Source organism: Nycticebus coucang, chromosome 8 (genome assembly GCF_027406575.1).
Source record: "Nycticebus coucang isolate mNycCou1 chromosome 8, mNycCou1.pri, whole genome shotgun sequence".
NCBI classification, from domain to species: Eukaryota; Metazoa; Chordata; class Mammalia; order Primates; family Lorisidae; genus Nycticebus; species Nycticebus coucang.
Window position 1 is genome coordinate 18,109,779 of NC_069787.1, and position 24,548 is coordinate 18,134,326.

Sequence of the window (24,548 nt, forward strand, 5' to 3'; positions counted from 1 at the left end):
CATATATATATAATTTTAAATATATAAAATTTCAGGAGTTGGAGCTGATGCTGTGAAAACATGTTTCTATTTGGCCCCTCCTTTAAGAACAAGGTGGAGAAAAAAGACCTCAAGCCTCTCTGCATGTGAAATGTCATTATTAAATGAGTCATGGCAGGGGCTGTAACAGGGCGACGGTTTTGAAACGTGTACAGCGAGCACTAAGGGGCGGCGGCACCTGACAGTCTTCCGAGGGTGGCTGAACCACACAGTCCTTCAATTGTTCTGCCGCCTGGGGCTTCTCTTGTAGCCTCGGTCGTCGCCGCCACCTGGGGCCGCCAGAGGACGCTGTGGCCCTGGTGCGCGGAGATGACGCGGTGCGGACCCATCCCAGGCACCGCCCTGTCCCATCCTCCTTTGCGGGTAAACAGACATGGCTGGCGAGGGAGATCCGCAGGACGCTGCGCACAATATGGGCAACCACCTGCCGCTCCTGCCTGGTAACTGCCCCAGGCAGATCCCCGGTGGCGGGAAGGGGGCGAGGCCCGGGGGCTCTAGCAGCGCAGCAGGACCGGGAAGGCGGCCGGGCGGGCGGGGGCGCCGCGGGCGACCGGACCCTGGGGACCTCACCGAGAAGAGGCTTCTTGTCAGCCCCGAGACGGAGATAGAGTTATAGAGCTTCCTCAACCCTGCTCGGGTGTCGGAGGCGGGGGTGGGGGGGAACCCCGTTCTCTTCATGCTCCTTGTGTCCTGAGCTAGAGCTCCTTGTGTCCTAGAAAATGCTCTGAAACTGGGGGACTGGGTCGGATTAGCAGCCATTACTCTTCCTGGACTCATTCCCGTCAGTGATAGTGACAGCTAACGTTTATTAAGCGCTTACCACGCTACCAGCCCTGCAGTAAGCGCTTCGCATGCATTTCTACGTTTAATTCTTTCCACTTCACTATTCGGATTCCGATTTGGTAGGCGAGAAATGGATTGGTAGATTAGTTTAGTGACTTGCCCAAGGTCACACAGTTGCAGAGGCAGGACTCCAGCCCTGGTTTATCTGTCAGCACAGCGGGTATCTTTTTACCTACTTCTGTATTTACTCAATGTTTCTCAGTGTCTGCTCGGTTTTTGTCAGGCATGTACAAATATACTTAATTAGAGATACTTAAGAGTGTGATGTTAAACTCAGTTTTCTCTTTCCTGTATGATTTGTGAAATTTTAGCCCTTGGCCTTGTGTTGGAATACTGAATAGAAAAAAATGCATGGTATAATTGTATGAACTTTTCATAGAATGCTATAAACAACATGCTTTCCAAGAAGGGTATGTGGTATCATCTAAACTGAGACGGATTTACTCCTTTCAATATATGCCAGGCAATATGTTAGGTGTTTGGGGAATGAAAAGAAGTATGATACACAATCTGGTACTTGAGGTTCATAATCTAGGTGAGGCTACTGAGAATACATGGATAATCAGCAGAAGCAGTTGATTTAGGACTCCATAAATGAATGCTATGTTTTTTCCTCAGAGGGCAGGGGGGATTGTTCAGGAATCAGAGGAATTGGGGGAAATCTTGGTAGATTGGGAGGCATCCAAAAGCATACAGTTACGATAGGGTTGTGGAGAATAAGGCCTAGACCTAAGAAGTAGGTTGGGTCTACATTGTTGGGGAAATTGAATCTCTTGCCAGTGGGGTTGGGTTTTTGTTTTTGGTTTTTGGTTTTTTTTTGTTCCCCCTGTGGTTGTCAAACGCTTTCAGGTTTCAGGTAGTTAATTGCCTAAGTAAAGCTATGCTTGAAAAAGTAACTTGTTTACTGGGAGTAGCATGGATTGAAAGAGGAAGAGACTGAGAGTATGTCCGCCATATAGGAGGGAACTTTTCTATAAAAATAAATTACAGTCAGATTCAGTGATTGGTCTTGAAGCCATCCTGAGTTGATATAAAGGCAAATGTGCCAGCATTCGGCAGAAAAATAGCTGTTTTTTCAGAGAAATCAGCCCCACCCTGTATGTGCCAAATCCAGTGTTTCAGGGAGAATGGTGAATAGAAGAGGGAGGATACTGATATTCTGTTGGCATTCACATGGTGCCTCTGCATGAGATGAGTCATCAGACTTCACCCTGATAGCACTAAACCATCACTGTGTGTTTTCTCCAAACAATATCAGAGGTGAGAGGGCCCAGAGTTGTAGATAAAGCAGTTATGGTTTCCAAATTATTTATGAGTTTTTTATTTGTACAGCAACATTGGATTGTCCATAAATCCATATTCTATGAGTTGTTTTGAAGAGCAATTTTAAGTGCTCAGGAAATAGCTTTATATTTGAGATGCGAAGAATCTATCCTGGCCAAATGAAACATTAATAGATAAACATAGCTGAGTCAGGGGAAATGAGTTTTGGCCATATTTATGAGAAAAGCTACTACGGAAATCAGTTAGAAACTAGTAGGAGAAGAGTTAAAATGTAAACTTTTAAAAATATCAATCCATCCTTTGTGCTAATTAGTTATTAATCTTACTTTCTGTATTAGGGCAATAAAGTGAATCCATCTTACCACATGCCAAGCAAAAGCCACGCTGTCAGAGTTGTAATTACAAAGAATTAGATTCAGAACATCTTTCCATCACTTTAGACTTTTATTTCCTCATGAAACTTACATGTTCTTAGGAAAAATATATATGAAGTGATAGACTATTGACTATTTGGATGTAGGTTGAAATAATTATGTTTTTCTTTTTGACGAAACCTCTTATCCAGGAATTTATAGAAATACATAGGAAGTCCATACCAGGACCGTATTGAAAAACATTTGTATATTCCATTCTGGACTTACCTAGAGGTGGTCTGATTTAAATAAGAGTATGCAAAAGGATAACATGACTATTTTATAAAGACATTTTATCTTTTTAGACGTTTACCTGGGGTATTTAAAAATGCATGAACTGTGACGTCACAAAGGAGATTACTAATTCTTTACTGTTAATCTAGGCCAGGTTTTCTGCTTTGTGTGGGATTGTCCTGTGTGCATTGTAGGCTATTTAGCAGCATCCCTGGCCTGTACCCATAGGATGCCAGCGGAATGCCTTTAGTTGTGATAAGTAATATCCCCGAGGGCATAATCACCCTGGTTGAAGATCACTGGTCTGGGATAGGAAATTTACCCATAGTTAGGATGGAAAGGACAGGCTTCCACTTCATAGAATAGCATTTTCATTGTGTAGCTTTTTCTGACTTTCATCTCTGTCATTGGTAACATTAGGTTTTTAAAATAGAACAGCTTAGTTTTAATAATTGAAAAAATATGTATGGAGAAAGCTTTCTGAGACATTCCTTTTAAAATATGCTTTATACTTCATGCCAACTTTATATTAAACCTATTAAACCTAAAATTAAAGAGCAAAATACATATCAGAATGTTTACATTTCATTTCTAAATAATGTACTAACAGACAGGGAAGAGGTGTCACTGGAAAAATGTTATGAAATTCTTTCTCAGGTTATAATATCATTTTTCAATTTTACTTAACAGATCCTTCTTTCTTTCCATTTGTAGGAATTCTTTTATTTTTTCTCTTAATTTTTTATTAAATCATAACTGTGTATTTATGCATTTATGGGGTACAGTGTGCTGATTTTATATACAATTTGGAAGGCTTACATCAAACTGGTTACCATAGCCTTCACCTCATTTAATTGTTGTATTAAGACATTTTTACTCGGCTCGGCACTTAGCTCAAGCGGCTAAAGCACCAGCCACATACACCAGACAGAGCTGGCAGGTTTGAATCCAGCCTGGGCCTGCCAAACAACAGTGACAACTGCAACCAAAAAAAAAAACAGCCAGGCGTTGTGGCGGGCGCCTGGAGTCCCAGTTACTTGGGAGGCTGAGGCAAGAGAATTGCTTAAGCCCAAGAGTTTGAGGTTGCTGTGAGCTGTGATGTCATGGCACTCTACCCAGGCAACAGCTTGAGTCTCTGTCTAAAAAAAAAAAAAAAAAAAATGACATTTATACTCTACTCTTAATAGATTTAACATGTACCCTTGCAATATGCACCATAGGTGAGGTCCCACCAATTACCCTTCCTCCACTTGGCCTCTCCCCTCCCCAGGAACTCTTTTAGAGTTTAAAAGAACCTTAGAGACTGTCTTGTTCAAGCCTGTCATTTTTCAGATGAGGAAAATAAGATTTAATCAAGTGGAATAAGTTATCTAAGGTTAAAATTAGTTACTGGCAAGGGAGAAGAGAAAAATCTCTCATACAAAATCATTTATATAGAGATTTCCCCTTTGAGGTGGTAGAGCACAACTCTTCCCCCCTTAAGTGTAGACTGCACCTAGTGCTTTGAGGGAGAGTAACTTCACAGTATAGAAACATGACAGCTACTACCAGCCAGGTGTTCAGTGTTAACATCAGTAGTAAGAAGTTCATAGAATATATGCTTGATATGCTGTAAAATGGCACTTGTGCGATCTTCCTTCCCAAAATATATAATAACCTCAGTCTAATCTTGAGGATTACATCAAACAAAATCCAATGGAAGGATACTCTAAGTTGTAACTCTACAAAATAACTTGACCAGTATTCCTCAAAACTGTCAAGATCACTGACCATGGTGGCTCATGCCTGTAATCCTAGCACTTTGGGAGGCTAAGGTGGGTGGATTGCTTCAGCTCAGGAGTTTGAGACCAGCCTGAGCAATAGCAAGACCCTGTCTCTACTAAAATTAGAAGAAGAAACTACCTAGGTATTATGGTGAGCATCTGTATGTACCCAGGTACTCAGGAAGCTGAAGCAATAGGACTGCTTAAGCCCAAGATTTTGAGGTTGCTGTGAACTATGACACCACAGCACTCAACCAGGGTGACAGAGGATTCTGTCTTAAAAAAAAAAAAAAGAAAGAAAGAAAACTTGTTAAGACCTTGAGAAACAAGGAAAGTCTGAAAAACTACCCTAGCTCAGAGGAGGCTAAGGAGATATGCCATCTAAATGTAATGTGGTATATGGGATGAGATCCTGGAACAGAAAATAGAATTTAAAATTAGGTGAAAACTAAGGCAATCCAAATAAAACATGGTGTTTAGTTAATATAAGTAGTAATGTAATAATGCTGATTCATTAGTTGTGACAAATGTAAAATACTAATATAAGGTATTAACTACAGGGGAAAATGGATGTGTGATGTATGGGAACACTGTACTATCTTTGTATCTTAAACTATTCTAAAATAAAAAGTTAATTTTTTAAAAACTAGTTAGTAATAGAGCCCAGCACGGATACTAGTCCTCTGGCTGCCTCTCCTCAGTACAGTAGAGATTACCAGAACACTGTTTCTCAAGAAGGAATTACACATTTGAGAGGGAGCATAATTTTGACATTTTCATGCATCTTGGTTTTTTTCCTTATGATATTCTGTTTCTATAGCAGAGCATGAAGAAGAAGATGAAATGGAAATGGAAATTGAAGACCAGGATAGCAAAGAAGCCAAAAAACCAAATGTCATAAATTTTGACACCAGTCTGCCAACATCACATACAGTATGTAATTTAGTAATATAATATGATAGACATGGAAATTGTTAATGTAAGTTCCTAAAAACAAGTGACCTATTTTAGCATTCCCAGCTATTACTTCACTCTAGAAACTGTGGATGAGGATGTGGGGCTATTTGCCATTAGGTAAACCTAGCACTATACTAGCTTAATACTATGTCCTAGTGTAATTGAGGAATTGCTGCTAGTAATTGAGCTATTAAGTGCTTACTGTCTGTACTCCTAGTTACTGGGTGTTATTTAACATACTAACATTTTATACTTGCCATTTGTGATATCTGAATATAGAGATGTTTCTGATCTTAGAATATTTCAAACTAAAAGATTTGTGTATATTTGTGACAGATTCTTCATAAAAGATTGGAAATTCTATTTTTTAAGAGTACAATTAGATTAAAAATAGTTATTCATGTGGTATATTCATATACCAAGTTTATTATTTTAATAGATATTTGTACCCTCTGTTTATATTCCTTTTACTCTGACTTGTTCTTTAGTCTGTTGAGCTTGTATTTTTACTACATATCTATCCTGACACTATACCTATGTATATTCTTAAACAGTATCTGGGCTCTGACATGGAAGAATTCCATGGCAGGACTTTGCATGATGATGACAGCTGTCAGGTGATTCCAGTTCTACCACAGGTGATGATGATCCTGATTCCTGGACAGACATTACCTCTTCAGCTCTTCAGCCCCCAAGAAGTCAGTATGGTTCGGAATTTAATTCAGAAAGATAGAACCTTTGCTGTTCTTGCATACAGGTAAAATATTAAGAGCAAATTGCTTAACACATTTCCCCTCATGTATTGTACCGTCAGTGTTGAAGCCAAAGCAGATTATTATTTTGCATGTATTTGAGAGGTTAAGTAAGAATGTGAGATAAAGAATTGTGGGCTCCGCGCCCATCGCACAGTGGTTAGGGCACCAGCCACATACACTGAGGCAGGCAGGTTCAAAACCACCTGCCTAACAACAGCGACAACTGAATATAAAAAATACCTGGGCTCTGTGGCGGGCATCTGTAGTCCCAGCTACTTGGGAGAATGGTTTAAGCCCAAGAGTTTGAGGTTGCCGTGAGCTGTGAGCCATGGCACTCTGCTGAGGGCGACATAGTAAGAACTGTGCTGAGTAAAAGCTTCAAAGTGCAAGTTGAATTGTCTTTGTTATTTTCATTACCATACTAAATCATACATTTACCTTCACATACAATTAACTTTCTGGTATTTGAAAAATATTTAATCATTAATATTTAATGAAAAGCATTTCTAGAATCTTGGTTTTAAGAGCCATCTTTATTAAAAGAAAAATGGGGCTTTTATATTTTAATGTAAAGGATTACTTGTCCAAAAGTGTGAATTGTTCTTTCCCCCTCTCAAAATTTATAACTTGTACTATTACAAACCAGTGGTAAACTGAAGCTGAACTTTAAGTACTCCATGGCAAATGGAGGAAATTTGCAGTAGAAGTAGGAAATAAATACAGGAAGTTCCCACCCTAGCATAGTGCTGCTAATAAACAGCAGAAATGATGGTCTAACAGTGAAAGAGCATTGGTTTGGGAAATGGGAGTTTAAAACTTTATCAGTCCTAGATCATTTTCAGTGAGGAGAAATCTGTTCTTTCCTTAAAGAGCTCTAATTTTACTACCTGAAGCCTCCTTGTATATCCCCCATGTGATTGTTAAGTAAATAAAATCATACTAGCTTTGCAGTAGGGGTTGACTACTGTAAATTGTTTTTCCATATGTGTTGCTTTTGCCAGCTTTGCGCATTTATAAGTCATGTGTTCAAAACTCTTTCCTTTTAAAATTTATCTTGGAAGTAATATACAGGAAAGGGAAGCACAGTTTGGAACAACAGCAGAGATCTATGCCTATCGAGAAGAACAGGAATTTGGAATTGAGATAGTAAAAGTGAAAGCAGTTGGAAGACAAAGGTTCAAGGTCCTTGAGCTAAGAACACAGTCAGATGGGTAAGAAATAACATATATCTTAAAGCTTTGTGAACATCTTACAATGAGATGGTTTTCTTATATTTTCTATATTCTATTGACCCTTCATATTTTATAACTTTTAACTAGTTGTTCTTTCTCCCTTCGAAGGTATAGCCCAATGGTTTCCAACCTTGCTGTGCATAAGAATCACCTGGAAGTTTTTAAAACTATAGAAGCTTGAGTTCCAACCTCATCTCCCATCCCCAGAGAGTGATTTAGCCTGGGATGAGGATGCAGCATCTTTTAAAAATGATTTTCAGGTGATTCTAATGTCCCTCCAGGTTTGAGAACAGTAATGTAAACCCAAAGGGAAGTATCATTTGGGACATGCTTCTTTGGGATGGAAGACCTCTCTTCAGTGTGTAAAAGAGTGGGAAGACCAGAGGCCTGTGAGCTCTCTTTGTGCTCGTGGGGACAGCTGTTGTGTCTGCAGTACTTTTATGTTTGAAAGTCACACTGGTTACACTTGCCACTTGCTCCGTGTGAGCTTTACAAGCCATTTATACTTAGTGCCCTCCAGAAATGCTGTTTATATAACAAGTGATCAGTAAATACTTGTCTCTACACCATACAAAGGTTAGAAATTCCCTGAATATACTTTTATAGCAGTTTTAGCAGTTATTCATTTTGACATAGGCCTCAGGGTTTTTCACAAGTTTAAGGAACACTACAGTTGTTTTTTAAATCCAATTCACTTTACTTTATTCTGTTTTAAAGAAAAAAGCAAACAGCATTTATCTTGATCATTGGATTTTATCTCTAAAGTGAGTGGTTCTCAACTCTAGTATGCCAACTATGAAGTCTTATAGATACAGATTCTTGGGTTCCACACAGTCCTAGTGAAATGGTCTCTGATCTGTAGCCAGAGTTGAAATCTCATTAGACCTCTGTGTTACACAGGTAATATCTTCTGAAAACATCGAAGTTCAGAGTTTTCATTTTTTGTGTGTTTTTTTTTTTTAACTTAAAAATGAAAGTAATCTGCATGAGTGAAGTAATTGTTTTTGTCTGTTTTCTTTACATAGTGGGCATTCCTAATTATTGAATTACAAAATACAGATGGGTCAGGCAGCCTTTATGGGGCTAGAGAAGCATAGAGGAATGTGGGATGGGGTTGCCAGGGCTCTTACAGGGTTTAGTTCTCTGCTTATGTTTCCCTAGAACATTCATTGTGCAAATACACTCTTTATAGGATTGTATGTCCGTCTCCCTTAATAGGTGAGTTGCTTGAGAACAATGAGTTGGACTTATTTATATTCTATATATAGGGCGGTAGATGTTTCATCCATGTTCAATGATGGATGAAACATCTACCGCCCTATATATAGAATATAAATAAGTCCAACTCCTGATTGACATAGTTAGCAAACTGTTTTGTTCCTGTGGATTTTCTAACAGTTCTATTTTTAAAGTATTTCTTATCCTTATACAATTTTGATTATTTGTGAATACTGTTTTCCAGAAACCATAAAGGAAAATTGACTTGGGAAAAATTGTATTTCTTAGATTGTCTTCTCCCTCTTTGTTTAACTTTGAAGTGTGCAAAACTTCTTTTCCACAAGGTGGCAGTAGATCATTAACTCTGAAAACAAATCAAGGAATGTATGCTTGATACTAGTCAAGATTAACATCAAACTGATAATGCTGGGCAAGACTTTGAAAGGGCATATTCTCTATAGTATTCCATAGACTCACCATTAAGTCCCCTTATAAAGGTGTGGCTGTCTTAATTTAAAAGGCCTCTGTGGAATGCTCTTTCTCCACTGCTCCTCTGGTCCTCCACTGCTCCAAGGTCCTTCACACCTTGGTGAAGTTAAAGAAATCATGAAGATAATCTAGTGCAGTCTCCTCTTTTTTGAAATAAGGAATCTATGTACTAGAGAGGTTACGTAATTTGTGTAAACTTATAAACCTACTAAGTGACAGACCTGGTTGGTTCTTGGATCCCTGGCTTCCAAATTTATACCAAAATACCACTTCAGAAATTTATACCAAAATTTCTCCATAGCACACTTAAAATGCAAGCCAGTTTCCTTTTCTGTAGTATAGTATACCATAAATATTCATTTATCTTTTACCTAAATGACACTTCATATATAAAAAATATACTACTATCTTCTAACCTTCTTTAAGTCTTTATTTCTTTGACATCTTCTGAATACATATAATTTTTTTGTTTTAATTAATAAAAACATAGAAGGATATTGTTGAATCACTGTAGAACTCTTCAGAAATTCCTGAGTATTTTTTTAGCATGCAAAGTGAAGAGGATTAACATCCTATTGGAATTATTATTATTACTTTTTTTTTTTTTTTGTAGAGACAGAGTCTCACTTTCTCACCCTCACTAGAGTTCCGTGGTGTCACACAGCCCACAGCAACCTCCAACTCCTGGGCTTAGGCGATTCTCTTGCCTCAGCCTCCCAAGTAGCTGGGACTACAGGCGCCTGCCACAATGCCTAGCTATTTTTTTGTTGCAATTTGGACAGGGCCGGGTTTGAACCCACCACCCTCAGTATATGGGGCCAGCGCCCTACCCACTGAACCACAGGCGCTACCCATCCTATTGGAATTATAAAAGAAGACCTCTTACCTGTCATAATTGGGACCAATAATTATGAATCAAAAAAGTTAAAGTTGGAAATCACAAAAAGTTACACATGTATACCTTAAACGTTCTACTTTAACTTAAAATGTATAAATGTATTCATTTTGTTTTTCATTGAGGGAGAAATATGGTCTTCTTTGAAGTGAGTCTGCAGATTAGAGATAGCTGTGGACTTTGGAGCTTTCATTGTGCGTCATCAGTCTACAGTTTATACTTGCAATTTTCCTTTAAAGAGAGATTCTAAATTTAGTCACAAGGCAATTTGAGTGCACAATCCTTCCCAATTTGTGCAGTTTTTTTTCTATTAGAGTTGCCTATCCCTGGGCGGCGCCTGTGGCTCAGTCGGTAAGGCACCAGCCCCATATGCCGAGGGTGGCGGGTTCAAACCCGGCCCCGGCCAAACTGCAACCAAAAAATAGCCGGGCATTGTGGCGGGCGCCTTTAGTCCCAGCTACTCGGGAGGCTGAGGCAAGAGAACCGCTTAAGCCCAGGAGTTGGAGGTTGCTGTGAGCTGTGTGACGCCATGGCACTCTACCGAGGGCCATAAAGTGAAACTCTGTCTCTACAAAAAAAAAAAAAAAAAAGAATTAGAGTTGCCTATCCCTAATTTGAAAGCAGTTTTTTCTGTCTCAACTTAATGTTCCTTGAAGCAATTTTATTTTTACACCCATATTTCACTGGTTTTTGTAACCTTTATATAAATTATGTACTATATTCACAAAACAACTGCCATAAACAGATTGGGAAGAACTGAAACTCACTTATGTTAAAATCAAAATTAAGCTGCTGAGAGAAGAACCATGGCTCCCCATGTCTATGCACAGGACTTGGGCATGTTTAACAGAGGTAAAAGACAGCATTCTTTAATCCTTTAAAGCAATTCAGATGGCTTGTACTGCAGCCTAATTAATAATATGATCTGTACACATTATTGTTTTTATCAAAATAAAATAAAATCTTACACAAATAGATGAGTAAAGCATAGTTTTTATTTCAGTCACTAATAACCTTAAAGGTCAAATTTCTAAAAATTTCTATAGAATGGTATATACTTTAAGAATATAATTATCAAATTATTTATGTATCAGATACAGAAAATTAAGATTTTGTGTTTTTTTTAGTGAGCTCTAAGAACAATATTTGACCTTAGTTTGAATATAAGAGAATTTTTTAATATTTTCCCAAGCCATAAAGACAAAAATTTTCCAAATATTTTAATGAGTTTGCAGGATGGAAATGAAGTTAGTAGGTAAAGATTACATAAAATTATTTAAAAAATAAGTAGAAATATCAGAATTTCATTGATTACACTTCATGTTCAAAACAGTAGTTGTTATGAAAGACCACTTCAGAAGTCTTAAACCTAACAATATGAAACAGAGACTGTTTAATATATTTTACTTTATCAATTTGATAGTGTTTTTGTTCCATATTCAACATTCCAGAATCTACACTCTAGGAGACATAATGCCTCATAGGAAAACAGCTCATAGGTTTCATTTTCCTGTTGGTATTAGTTCATGACATTTGCAATTATGATATTCTCAAGTAGCATTTTAAAAATGACTTATGAGAGTTTAAATAATTTTTAAGTAAAATAGGTAATATATATATTTTGGTCCTTTGAATATTAAAGCTTCTGAGAATGAAAAAGGAATGCATATAGAAATAAAGGCTACATATAATTCTCTAGTTTTATTTTAACTCACCCCTGTAAATGGGTTCTTGATTTTCTCTTCCTTTATCTGCTCCTCAGGTTGCACGATTTATGTGAAGGGGTAGATGTAAGAGTTTGACAGCATAGGGAGTGGGGTGCTGGGAGGGTTGAGGTATCTAAGAATGTCAAAGAAATTAATTTATAAGTATCAACTGGTAGTTGGTTTTATATTGATTTTTTAAAAGCTTTGTTTAATTTATAGAATTTATATTTATCTGAAATGTAAAAAATCTTACCATTCTACAATGAAATTTTAAAATTCATACCTTAGGTTATCTTTGGTTTTAACTTGTATGATTTATGGAATAAAATCACTTTCTGAAAGTTTCTCAATACCAGCATTTTAATAGGTTTAAAAGTGAAAGCTTTGAAAATCTTAGTATTTAAAATTATCATCATTGTTTTGAAATGCATAGTTTGAGTTAGTTTATCTTAAAAATGAACACCATGCTTGGTTCTCTTTATTTTAGAATCCAGCAAGCTAAAGTGCAAATTCTTCCTGAATGTGTGTTGCCTTCAACTATGTCTGCAGTTCAGTTAGAATCCCTCAATAAGTGCCAGATATTTCCTTCAAAACCTGTCTCATGGGAAGACCAGTATTCATGTAAATGGTGGCAGAAATACCAGAAGGTGAGAAACTAATTTTTTATGCAATTTCAAAAAATGAAGATAGGTTGCTTTTTTCCTGTTTTAAGAAAGAAACACAACTCCCTTGATTCATTCCCTAGACACCTTTCGTGGCAATATTCTAGCTGCATTTCATCATAGCTTCAAAAATTACACAGGCAGCTATTTCTGTAAAAGCAGTTTGCAAAAGTAGTAAAATGTCACACAGTTATTAAAGTATTCTTGCTATTACACTTTTCAGTTACATACTAATAGCTTATGATTTTTAATTCCACTGGAATCTGTGATTAAGCTATGATCAGATCAGATGTTTGGCTTTTGAATCAAAAACATAGTTTACCCATAAAGGCAGAGGATTCCTTTGTGGTAACACAGAGTTACAGTAGAAAAATAGAATGTTTTCCTTCTTCTACACTTCAGAGAAAAGCTTCTTGGCTTTATTTTGTAAATCTCTATTGACATCACTAAAATTGAACTTGAGACTGGGTGCTTTTTAAAGGTATTATTTATTTGGACATAAATTATTATGTATATCCTTTTGACGAAATCAGTCTTCATTTCGCCTGTGGCTCAAAGGGATAGGGCGCCAGTCCCATATGCTGGAGGTGGTGGGTTCAAACCCAGCCTCCGCCAAAAACCACAAAAAAAAAAAAAAAAAAAAGTTGATGAAGACTGTTTCTACTTATTTGTGAGATGTATAATTTTCAGTAAAAAGTAGTTAATATTTATGATGTCTGCCTAAATAAAAAGATAACTAGTTTCTAAATTTAGAAAAATGACTTTTTGAGGTTTATCTTTTAAAAATATGGAAAAACAATTTCCATTGTAACCTTAAAAATCCTGTATTAATCATCCCTTATGATTTATCAAGTAGAGTAGAGAGAGTTTTCAACTTTTTTTTTTTTTGTAGAGACAGAGTCTCACTTTATTGCCCTTGGTAGAGTGTTATGGCATCACAGCTCACAGCAACCTCCAGCTCCTGGGCTTAAGCGATTCTCTTGCCTCAGCCTCCCCAGTAACTGGGACTACAGGCGCCTGCCACAACACCTGGCTATTTTTTGTTACAGTTTGGCCAGGGCCAAGGTTTGAACCTGCCACCCTCTGTATATAGGGTCGGCACCCTACTCACTGAGCCACAGGTGCCGTCCGAATTTTCAACTTTGATGTAAATCAGCATAGGATCCTAATTAATATACTAATTTGGTGTAAACTGGTATAGCTTACTTATGAAGGGCTCCCATACACTATTAACCATATCACCACTTTTAATGTTCTTGTAGTAGAATTCCTCCAGTTTTCAGAGAGAGTTTGTGCAGGATAGACAAGAGGCTCATGCCTGAATATCTGTGGACTTCTAGGTCTCATTATTCTGTGTTTCAGTTGACCAGTTACGTGGTCCCATGCTGTGAATTCCCCTTTACTTTTTTTCATTTTCCCCATTGTCCCATTACTGTTTTCTGAAGAATCCCTGTTTCCTCCCACTGATTTGGTGCTACCATAGACCAAATTCATGTTTTTTTATTTCACTTTTCTTCTCTGTTGTTCTATCAATCTGCTTATGTACCATCATCAGATTGATATAACTGCTGGCACTTTATAGTTCATATCAGCAGTTCTCAACCTGTGGGTCACAACCCCCTTTTAGCAATGAAAATACATTGCGGCATTAGGAAGGTTGAGAACCACTGGTAAATAAATATGTAAATAAAATTAAGGCCAATAAGCCCCTAAGTTTTTGTCAAGCTTTTCATGACTACTGTTGATTAACTTTTCCATATGAACTTGAGAATCTGTTTCACCTTGTTCCAGGAAATAATAGCAGTGGTAAGAGCAATAACATTTTGTTATTATTCTACTAAAGAAGAAAAGCCTGAAATCTTAGGCTTAGGCTATTTATAGTCAGGTGCTTCCTCAGACAGACTGGTGGTTTCCCAAGCATATATCTTACGTATGCATTCATGTATCTCCAGGTAGCTTACACATCTCAGGAGTAGGAAAGAGTTATCGTTCCATTCCAGTTCTTACTACCAGCTATGAATTTGGTAAATGAAAGTATACAAAAACTGGTAACTTTTGAATTATTTAAATTATGTTTATCATTTACACAGCTGATTGTAGTGGGATTTAACACAGTAAATGACCATTTTTAGTCACTGTGTAGAGGAATCAGTGGCAATGATGTATTATTCATATTTAGCTTTTCACATTACTCTTCCAATTTTCATTGAACTTCAAATTAAATGGAGTTTCACATTTTTTGAACATTCTACATTGTTGGGAAGCAAAGCTGAAGCCATAGTTATTAGGCTCAAAAGTGGAAGAATGTGATGGATTACCTCCAGGTAACAGAGTCATTTTAAAGGCCTTTATGCTCACTTTCAGTTGTAAATCCTATTCCCAGAGTGAATACTACTTCACTGGAGAAATCAGTCATTGGTCACTCTTAAGTGCCTGAACTTTTTAGATAGTATTAAATTTTTCTTGAGGTATAATTCTTTTATGATATAAATTACAGTGTTTGATATATTCAAAGAATGCCCATAAGACAGGAGCTGGAATTTATCAATTTTATCCAGACATGAGACAGGAGCCTCTCCTATTATGCCAGAAAGCTAAATAGGACTCTTAAATTTGAGGATGTTGAAGAGGCTTAAATTTTGGGAGTTGGTCTATGAAAACTAGTCAATCTCTGGTATACTTCTCTTCAGTTGTATAATTGACTATAAAAAGCACATCATAGATATTAAGGGTATATTAAGAATTTTAATTTTGTAAGACTTTTTAGAGTCTGTAAGGATAATCCACATAAACAATTTTAGAGATGGTCTTACTCTAAAAGGAAGGAAACTGAGATACCCGAGACTAGCTTGTTCATGGGGATGGTGGCAGAGTGGAGTGGCAATGGCCCTGACCCAGTACATTGCTCTTAATTTACTAGCATGCCATATTCTCTTTATAATTGGAACTTACTTACATATGAATACATTATTTGGCTTTTCTTCATCTTGACACGGATGCCAAATAAGATTACACTTTCTTACTACACTTGGATACACTTCTTGTACTACAAAAGTGATCATTCTATTGTGTATTGATCTCAGTTAGCCAAACTGAAACTTTCTGTTTAGGCTTTGGCATTTTGTAATTCTAAGAATATGTAATCTTAGAAAGTAAGCTTCTCTGCAGTAAAATATATGCTCCACAGGACAATGATTTTAGTCTGTTGTTTTGTTTGCTGGCTTATGCTAAATGTATAAAATAATGCCTAACATGTTGGAATGGTGATCAGATTCTCCATATACAAATCCTAGGTCCTCCCCTTTTGCTGACTTTGTGACCATCAGCAAGTTACATCATCCTTCTGTGCCATACTTTTCATTTTTAAAATGGAGATAATATTACCAGGCTTACAAATACTTTCACAAGATAGGAAGCTCTTGGCCCAATACTAATAGTTCCCATTACTATTATTGAATATTCATAGTTACCTGATGTACTGTTAGTAAAGCTTTTTTTTTTTTGTTCCCCCTGTAAATTATGTAATTGGACTGTGGCAGTAATCCTTAGCATTAGATATTTGGTCTTAAAAGTAAAGAACAGGCCAGGTGCCGTGGCTTATGCCTATAATCCTAGCACTCTAGGTGGCCAAGGTGGGTAGATTTCTTGAGCTCAGGAGTTCAAGACCAGTGTGAGCAAGAACAAGACCCTGTTCTAAAAAAATAAAAGTAAAGGACAAGCTGGGAATGGTGGCTACCACCTACAATTCCAGCACCTTGAGAGGTCAAGGCAGGAGAATCACTTGAGGCCAGGAGTTTGAGACTAGCTTAACATACTAAGACCTCATCTCTACAAGAAACTTTTTAAAAATTAGCTGGGCAGGGCAGTGCCTGTGGCTCAAAGGAGTAGGGCGCCGGCCCCATATACTAGAGGTGGTGGGTTCAAAACCAGCCCCGGCCAAAAACTGCAAAAAAAATTAGCTGGGCATAGTGGTACATATCTGTGGCCCTAGGTACTGAGAAGGGTTAAGCAGGAGTATCTCTTGACTCTGGTACAGGGCTGCAGTGAACTATGATTGCACCACTGTACCCTAGCTAGGGGACAGAGTAAGACCCTGTCTCTTTAAAAAAAAAAAAAAAAAGCTTACTGCGGTGTACCTTAAGGATCTTCCTGGTCTGACACCTCAGGCTTAAATCACTACCTGCACATGTGTGAGGAGGCCACCCTGGACCATCTCTGAATAGCCTCAAATATAAGAAGGATTATATTGAGCCAAAAGTTCTTCTCACTAAAGAATCTGTTAAAAAAGATGAAGACTTTACATGGATGGAGCTGAAGCATATCCTACTTAGTAAAGTATCTCAAGAATGGAAGAAAAAATATCCAATGTACTCAGTACTATTATGAAACCCATTTACGATCTCTAACACTTTCATATGAAGAATAGATCACAACTATGGCCCAGGATGAAGCGGGAGGAGGGGACAGGTCAGATTGAGGGAGGATGAATGGTGGGATCACACCTATGGTGCATACATAATGCAAGGGTACATGTTGGATCTATTAAGTATAGAGTATAAATGTCTTAACACAAGAATTAAGTAAACAAGATGAGGTATGTATTAACCAGTGTGATATTAAGTGTTCCTAATTCTATATGAAATCAGTACATTGTACCCCATAAATGCATTAACGTATAGACGATCTATGTGTTTATGATTTAATAAAAAAAAAAAAAAAGAATTGTTAGTTTGAGCTGTACCCCATGGGCATTTCGGAATAAGCATGTCCTCTTCCTTGTAGCAATTTCTAAAATATTTGAAAACAAGTATGATGTCCTCTTTAGAGAAGGCTCCAAAATAAACATCCTTGTTAGTTCAAGACATTCTCTTTGACATTATAGTTTGTGTTTCTGACCACCACAGAAAAGAGTAGCATTTTTACCTCTTAGAATCTAGACTTCTAATATAGCTAGAATAAGATAGGGATGAGGAGTAGAGGGTCTATAAGACCCTGTACAATTATATAGCACAGTTCATAACTACTAAGGTCCCAACTCCTTTGCATGCATGCCGTGTAACCACATTTCCCCCATGTCATACCTCATCATTGGATCTCACAGTTGCAAGAGTAAGATCTTCCTTTTATTTTGTTAAATGTTACCTTGCTTTTCTTGTTCTGATCTGTTAAAAAAGCCTTTTTGATCTACCTTATTCCTTTCCCCTCCCTATTTTGTGTGTCCTGTCATGTGTCAATAGTTTGTTTATAATGAACTTAGAAGCATTTGTACATATGTTGGTTTGGGGGAAAATACGATTGTTCTTTATATTCTGTAGGTTGAATATGCCTTGTTCTTTGATCACCTACAGAGTATTCCCCAGTGTAAACCGTTGTCTTATTGATTGAAGTTTAGGTTGTTTCCAGTCTCTTGTTGTCACCAGCACTGGTGGTGTATATCCTTCCGCGTTTTTGTGTACGCTAGATCATTTTCTTCTCATTCAAAAAATTATTTTGTTATTTTTGCACATCTGTTCTTCAAAATGAATTTCATACTTATAAATTCCAATCTCATTGTTACTGCACTGAATATGTATTTTGAGGATTGACAACAATACTGAGTCTTCTCATCAAATACTGAAATTCTATAGGAAGTAGAGTGTAATTAACATTTTTATATAGATTTAGGCATCCTTCCGTTTGTATCCCAAATTGCAGCCAATTGGAGGAGATGGGTAATTACATGTTTCTTCCTTCCTTTAATTTTATGAAATGGGGAACTTGATTGTGAAGTCTCAAGTATATGATCATTTTATTCTTCTTGGAATTATTATCACTGCCTATGTTTGCCCTTATAGTGATTTAGTTCCAACTCAAAAGTTTTTACACAAAGACAGTTTGGATTGCTTTTTGAGGTTTTCACCAGATATTGGAGAGGTAATTTACTAGAAAAAATAGAACACAGTCACAATAGAAGTGTGCTGTTTAGTTATTCTTGAGATTCATCTTATTTTTACTGAGTTGTCTCAATGAAATTTTAATATTTGAACTTTTAAGTAGGAACCATATTCCAATTATAAGTGTATATTTGAAGGGAATAAAAGTTTCTAAAATAGTCATCTATTGGATTATCAATTTTTTTTAACTTTTTAAAATTGGAAAATGTTGTCCTAGGTCCAAATGATTTTCAAATGTTGCTCTTTCTTCCCATCATTAGGATATTTATTCTGTGGGTTTTTTAAGTGACCTTTTCTGTTATCGTTTATTTTCAGAGAAAGTTTCATTGTGCAAATCTGACTTCTTGGCCTCGCTGGCTATATTCCTTATATGACGCTGTAAGTAACTTACCTTAAATTGATTATGTCTATGGTAAGCCATGTTGTAATTAAGGGTCATTAAAACAAAGCATAGGTTTTCATACTCGTTCCTGTTTTATTTCCAGAACCAGTGCCATCTGTCACATTTAAAGTGAAATAGGCAGGAGTTAAGACATTGCAGAATAGACTTTGCTCTTATTTACAGAAGTTTTAGTTTCTCCAGTTTTTCTACTGGGCCGGGTGGTACATTTAGAATATTAAAGAATCCTTGTATAACAATGCTTTGGTTTTCTTCTAAACAAGTATTAGATCTCTGCAGACTTATAAAAAGGGAGTAAGAGTAGCTGTTGCACTTAGCACGTAGTGAGCATTGTGTAAACCTTAGCCAAGCCATTTCCCTTAGTGGATCACTTTGCACACAAATCTGGAACCCTGGGAAAACTGACAAGTTTTGAGCACTTATGACATGCACGACCCTAAAGGGAACCTACAGTTGATCTGTTGTTCTTCAACAGCTTTAGGTGCTGTAATCTCTATAGTCTGGGTCAGAAAAGGCTTCATAGAAGGCAGAAAAGAGGGCAGTTAGTTCCAAGCAGGAACACAGAACAGCTTCTGCAAGGCAGTTAGGAGTATGTACACCTGGGATAGAAAGGCCATGAAAACCATCTTCGTCCCATGATCGCATTAATGTACACAGCTATGATTTAATAAAAAAAAAATAGTAAGCTTTTTTTTTAATGCAAAAAAAAATAATAATCTTAGTCCTAGGGAAAGGAGCTGGGGCTTGATTGCATCTGCGCAAGAAAATGGAGACATTTTAAACAGGGACTTAGTGGGACTGAGATCCTACCAAAGTAATAACTTAAATTGCTACCAATATATTAGTTTTATTAAAAAGAGTTGAAAAGCTGACAGCAAACTTTAATAAGTCTGTGCAGTTTATTATGGCTACTTTTATTTTAAAAAGGAAACCTTAATGGATAGAATCAAGAAACAGCTACGTGAATGGGATGAAAATCTAAAAGATGATTCTCTTCCTTCAAATCCAATAGGTATAGTTTTTACACTTTTTTACTGATTAATATTTTATTAATTTGGGAAAGCATATACATTTCCTTTGAGCAGTTGAAAAAAAATGAGTGTTTTTTAATAGTATCAAAATTCTTATAGTCTCTGAGCACTCTCATTTTAGGCAAACTTTCCATAAAATGTTCAAATTGCAATAAATGGCTCTCATCTAAAAATACTTCCTTAGTGGACAGACTCTTCTTTTCCTGCTCTTAAGGGCTTTTTAATAGAAAAAAAGTTAGTTCTAGAACTTTTCCCTATTTATAGACAATCTCTGTATCTGTTTATAAGATAGTTTGTTTCTAGTCTCTTGGCAAATAAGTGACTTCATGTTTCACATAAAAAAGAACATTTACCAAAAAATTCACGTATGGAGAAAAAAATTATATTTAAGACTTCTTAAGAGGTATATACTTGATAGCTGGAGTATTTTTAGTATGTTTATAATTGTGTAAAATATTTTGGGAACCCTATAGAAAAGGGTTTATATCAAAAGGACATTATCTGATTTGTAAGTTATCTGATGCTTATCTGACTTAATGAGTTTAAAACTTGAAAAACCCACCATGTCTTCAAGATTTTTCTTACAGAGTAGCTGCTTGTCTTCCTATTGATGATGTATTAAGAATTCAGCTCCTTAAAATTGGTAGTGCTATCCAACGACTTCGCTGTGAATTAGACATTATGAATAAAGTGAGTAAAGTGACTGTTTGTGATGGCCGTATTTAGGCACCCTTGGATGCACTATTGGGACCAAGAAAGCTGTCTGTAGAGTCTCCTAACGTAGTTATACAATTAGGAAAAATTGTTTACCTGTGACACTTTACATTTAAAATATCTCAAAGTATAATTTAAACATTTCCCTTGTGTTCCTACAGAAACTCAAAATTGTTCTGCGTAGTTCCAAAATTTAATATTTATCCAACTTTGTGAAAATACTCAATTTCGATGGAACATCTGTGGTTATATACATGAATCATTACAGAAGTTTTGAGATACACAAAAATCAAGAAACATCAAATCCACATGGCTGGAAGCAAACAAAGCCCTCCCAGCAACACCAATAAGCCAAGCAAGTTGAAACTTGCATGGACAAATCAGAAAGGGCACTATTGACCATGTTCCTTAGAAGTGAAATAATGGACGATAACAAAGTCTCAAAACTTTTGTAGTAACCGAAGTATCACTTTTTTTTTTTTTTTTTTTTGCAGTTTTTGGCCAGGGCTGGGGTTTGAACCCACCACCTCCGGTATTTAGGGCCGGCGCCCTACTCCTTTGAGCCACAGGCGCCACCCCCAAGTATCACTATTTTTATATTCACTGTTTCTTTATCCGAAAAGGTCATTTAGTTTTATCAGTATGTGGCAGATCTTAGATTCAGTCTGTTTCTTGTTCCATCTTTAAAACTAAGTTTTTGAATGGCCAGAAGGAAAATGTGGTATTTACAAGTTTTTTGATGAGTCATATAATTATATAATATAGAACAAATGTCTATTTTTCTGATAACTTTCTTGTACATTTTGTAGTGTACTTCCCTTTGCTGTAAACAATGTCAAGAAACAGAAATAACAACCAAAAATGAAATATTCAGGTAAGATCTTAAATTTTTAGTATACCTTTGAATACATTTCCAACTGCTTTATCACAGTTGTAATCAAGCTTATATTTCTGTTTGCCATGTATTTCCCTCTAATACCTAAAAATTACAAATACTCAGCAAATGAAATATAGGGAATTAACTCAGTTTTGGTTATTACCACCTTTCAAAGTCGGTACTCAGAGCATTAATGGATTATTCATTGGTAATGTGCATGATAAAATAAAACTGAGCAATCCTTGTTGAAAATCCATATTAGAGCATCTTAGAAATTTATAAAAATTTATACACCAGATAGTAGAAATTATAAAAGTTTATACACCAGATGATAGTAGGTTAGTGAGTAAGGACTAAATACGGATGCCTCAGGCTTATAATGCAGTCATTGATTTTGCCACATAGGGCCAAAGTAGGATGTGCTTCTGGACACACACTCATGCTTATAAATCAAGAAGGTAATGAAACTGATAAACTGCATTAGGATGAACATACAAGATCTTTTTCTTGTACTAACTTCTCAGAGACTCTTTTAGATAGATATGAGCTCTGTTTATTTTCCAATATGGATCTTTGAGAAAGGTTTTAAAAACTAGTACTAGTTCCCTTTGGGTCGTAACAGAAAACATTTATACAAAACTGTCCGTCTGCTGTTTCATATGAGATTCTGGTATCATCCAGAACTAAAACTAAAACCTGTAGCTCATACCTCATTTCTCAGTGAACTAAATTAGACTTTTCATTCTGATTTATTCTCCATACTGATTCTTTGTTGTAGTTTGTCCTTATGTGGGCCAATGGCAGCATATGTGAATCCTCATGGATATGTGCATGAGACACTGACCGTGTATAAGGCTTGCAACTTGAACCTGATAGGCCGGCCTTCTACAGAGCACAGCTGGTTTCCTGGGTAATATGATAGTGTTTTTTTTTTTTTTTTACACCTTAATTGGGCATAAAAACAAAATCCTAAGCAGAGCTGCTAGAATTATAACCAAAACTAGATGATGAAATTAATAATTATATTTAAATACTCTTCATTCCAAACTAGCTAGAAATAGCTATTACATTTTTGTTTGTTTTAGCCCAATGATTATCAAAAGTACTATGCCCAGCAATATCTCCTGGGAACTTTTTTTTTTTTTTGGGAGACAGAGCCTCAAGCTGTCGCCCTGGGTAGAGTGCTGTGGCATCACGGCTCACAGCAACCTCCAACTCCTGGGCTCAAGTGATTCTCTTGCCTCAGCCTCCCAAAGTAGCTGGGACTATAGGCACCCACCACAATACCCAGCCATTTTTTGGTTGTAGCCGTCATTGTTGTTTGGCACGCCCGGGCTGGATTTGAACCCACCAGCTCTGGTGTATGTGGCTGGCGCCTTAGCTGCTTGAGCTATAAGCGCTGAGCCACTCCTGGGAACTTTTAGATTCCTTCAGATGTGTTATCTTCAGCAGCCCTATTGCTTGATTCAAATTCTTTTGAAGGAGGGAGGGTGAATAGGGATTAGTGATTATTCTTGGCAGTCTGGTTTGAGGACCTAGGACTACATTACTTGGATTATTCTCTTATTTGTCACCCCTTTAAGGACTAAAATTAGCATTACTTCGTTAATAAGGGGATGGTGGCAATTACATGGCTAAAGTGTATGACAAAATCATTCATGTTTTTGAATATTAGTTTTTAAATCTTATAAGAGATACACCTTTATATCCCACTGTCCCACCCAGTCGAACTTACAGCAAAGTAGACAAAAGTGCGTATTTCCACAGATGGTTGCTGTTTTCCAACTTGACTACAGTACAAAACAGGAAAGGCCAGTGCAAGTGAGAATGTGGTCTTGGCAACCAGCAATTTGTATAAAGAAATCCGTATTAATAAAATTACTTTTTTTTTTTTTTTTGCAGAGACAAGAGTTTCACTTTATGGCCCTTGGTAGAGTGCTGTGGCCTCACACAGCTCACAGCAACCTCCAACTCCTGGGCTTAAGCGATTCTCTTGCCTCAGCCTCCCGAGTAGCTGGGACTACAGGCGCCCGCCACAATGCCCGGCTATTTTTTGGTTGCAGTTTGGCCGGGGCCGGGTTTGAACCCGCCACCCTCGGTATATGGGGCCAGCGCCTTACTGACTGAGCCATAGGCGCCGCCCCTAAAATTACTCTTTCTATACAGTGGAGGAAAAATTTAAATGAGCAGTCAGGTTATATATACTCATATCTATAAAAACCAATTACATGTAAAAATTTATTTATAAATATTAATATTTTACCATGTGAAACATCCAAATTAGAAAATGTTTTTATGAGTTAAGATCTATCTTTTATGATGATAGGCTTGGGAGTACAGAAATGTTTTCTTAGCTAACATCTTTCCTTAATTTTGCAGGTATGCCTGGACTATTGCCCAGTGTAGGATCTGTGCAAGCCACATTGGATGGAAATTTACAGCCACCAAAAAAGACATGTCACCTCAAAAATTTTGGGGTTTAACACGATCTGCTCTGTTGCCCACGATCCCAGACACTGAAGATGAAATAAGTCCAGACAAAGTAATACTTTGCTTGTAAACAGATACAGTAGGAATAAGTTATCTAACAAGTTGGTATTCTAAAGTCATAGCCTCTGATGCATACCTAAGTAAATACAACATTACATGGATGGTTCAAGTTTCTTAGTCAAACTTAAAGTATACTTTGAAGGGGATAAAAAGCAGTCTGGGATACAAGTTTGATTTCAGGAATATCTACTTTAGTATTTGGTACCATTATCTTGTGAAATCATCAATAGAACATGATGACATCTTTGAAAGTAATGAGACTATTTTAAATTCCTCCAATGTGAAACTGATCATTTAATCCTGATATATGGGGTGTCCATGAAGTGCAACTGCACGTTAACTTTATGAATACCCTGTATGTCACAGGATCTTTGCGCCATTGTCCAAGTTGCTAAAGCTAGGGTGCCAAGGACAAGTACATGTTCCTTTTTGAAAGAGGCCAGGCAATGTATATTATTTTGAAGGGCTTTTGTTAATTCCTTTCGATTTTCTTTAGCTTCTCTGAGATAAATGATTTGTAAATCTTGAAAATATTAAAAGAGTTAAAACATGC

General features: G+C 36.9%; 1 protein-coding gene across 3 annotated transcripts; it reads left to right on the forward strand.

Annotated features, from left to right (window-relative positions):
• Positions 1 to 352: 352 nt before the first annotated feature.
• Positions 353 to 24,050, forward strand: CRBN (cereblon). Of its 3 annotated transcripts, none has more exons than XM_053599154.1 (11): positions 353 to 479; positions 5,397 to 5,509; positions 6,088 to 6,290; positions 7,350 to 7,499; positions 12,316 to 12,475; positions 18,739 to 18,801; positions 19,751 to 19,835; positions 20,429 to 20,544; positions 21,378 to 21,442; positions 22,224 to 22,355; positions 23,825 to 24,050. In XM_053599154.1, exons 1-11 carry the CDS (start codon positions 413 to 415, stop codon positions 24,003 to 24,005), a joined length of 1,335 nt encoding a protein of 444 aa, XP_053455129.1. In that variant the 5' UTR covers positions 353 to 412; the 3' UTR covers positions 24,006 to 24,050. The 3 variants fall into 3 exon arrangements, with proteins under 3 accessions (XP_053455129.1, XP_053455131.1, XP_053455130.1); XM_053599155.1 differs by having other exon boundaries at positions 396 to 479; positions 5,400 to 5,509; XM_053599156.1 differs by lacking the exon at positions 7,350 to 7,499.
• Positions 24,051 to 24,548: the final 498 nt, after the last annotated feature.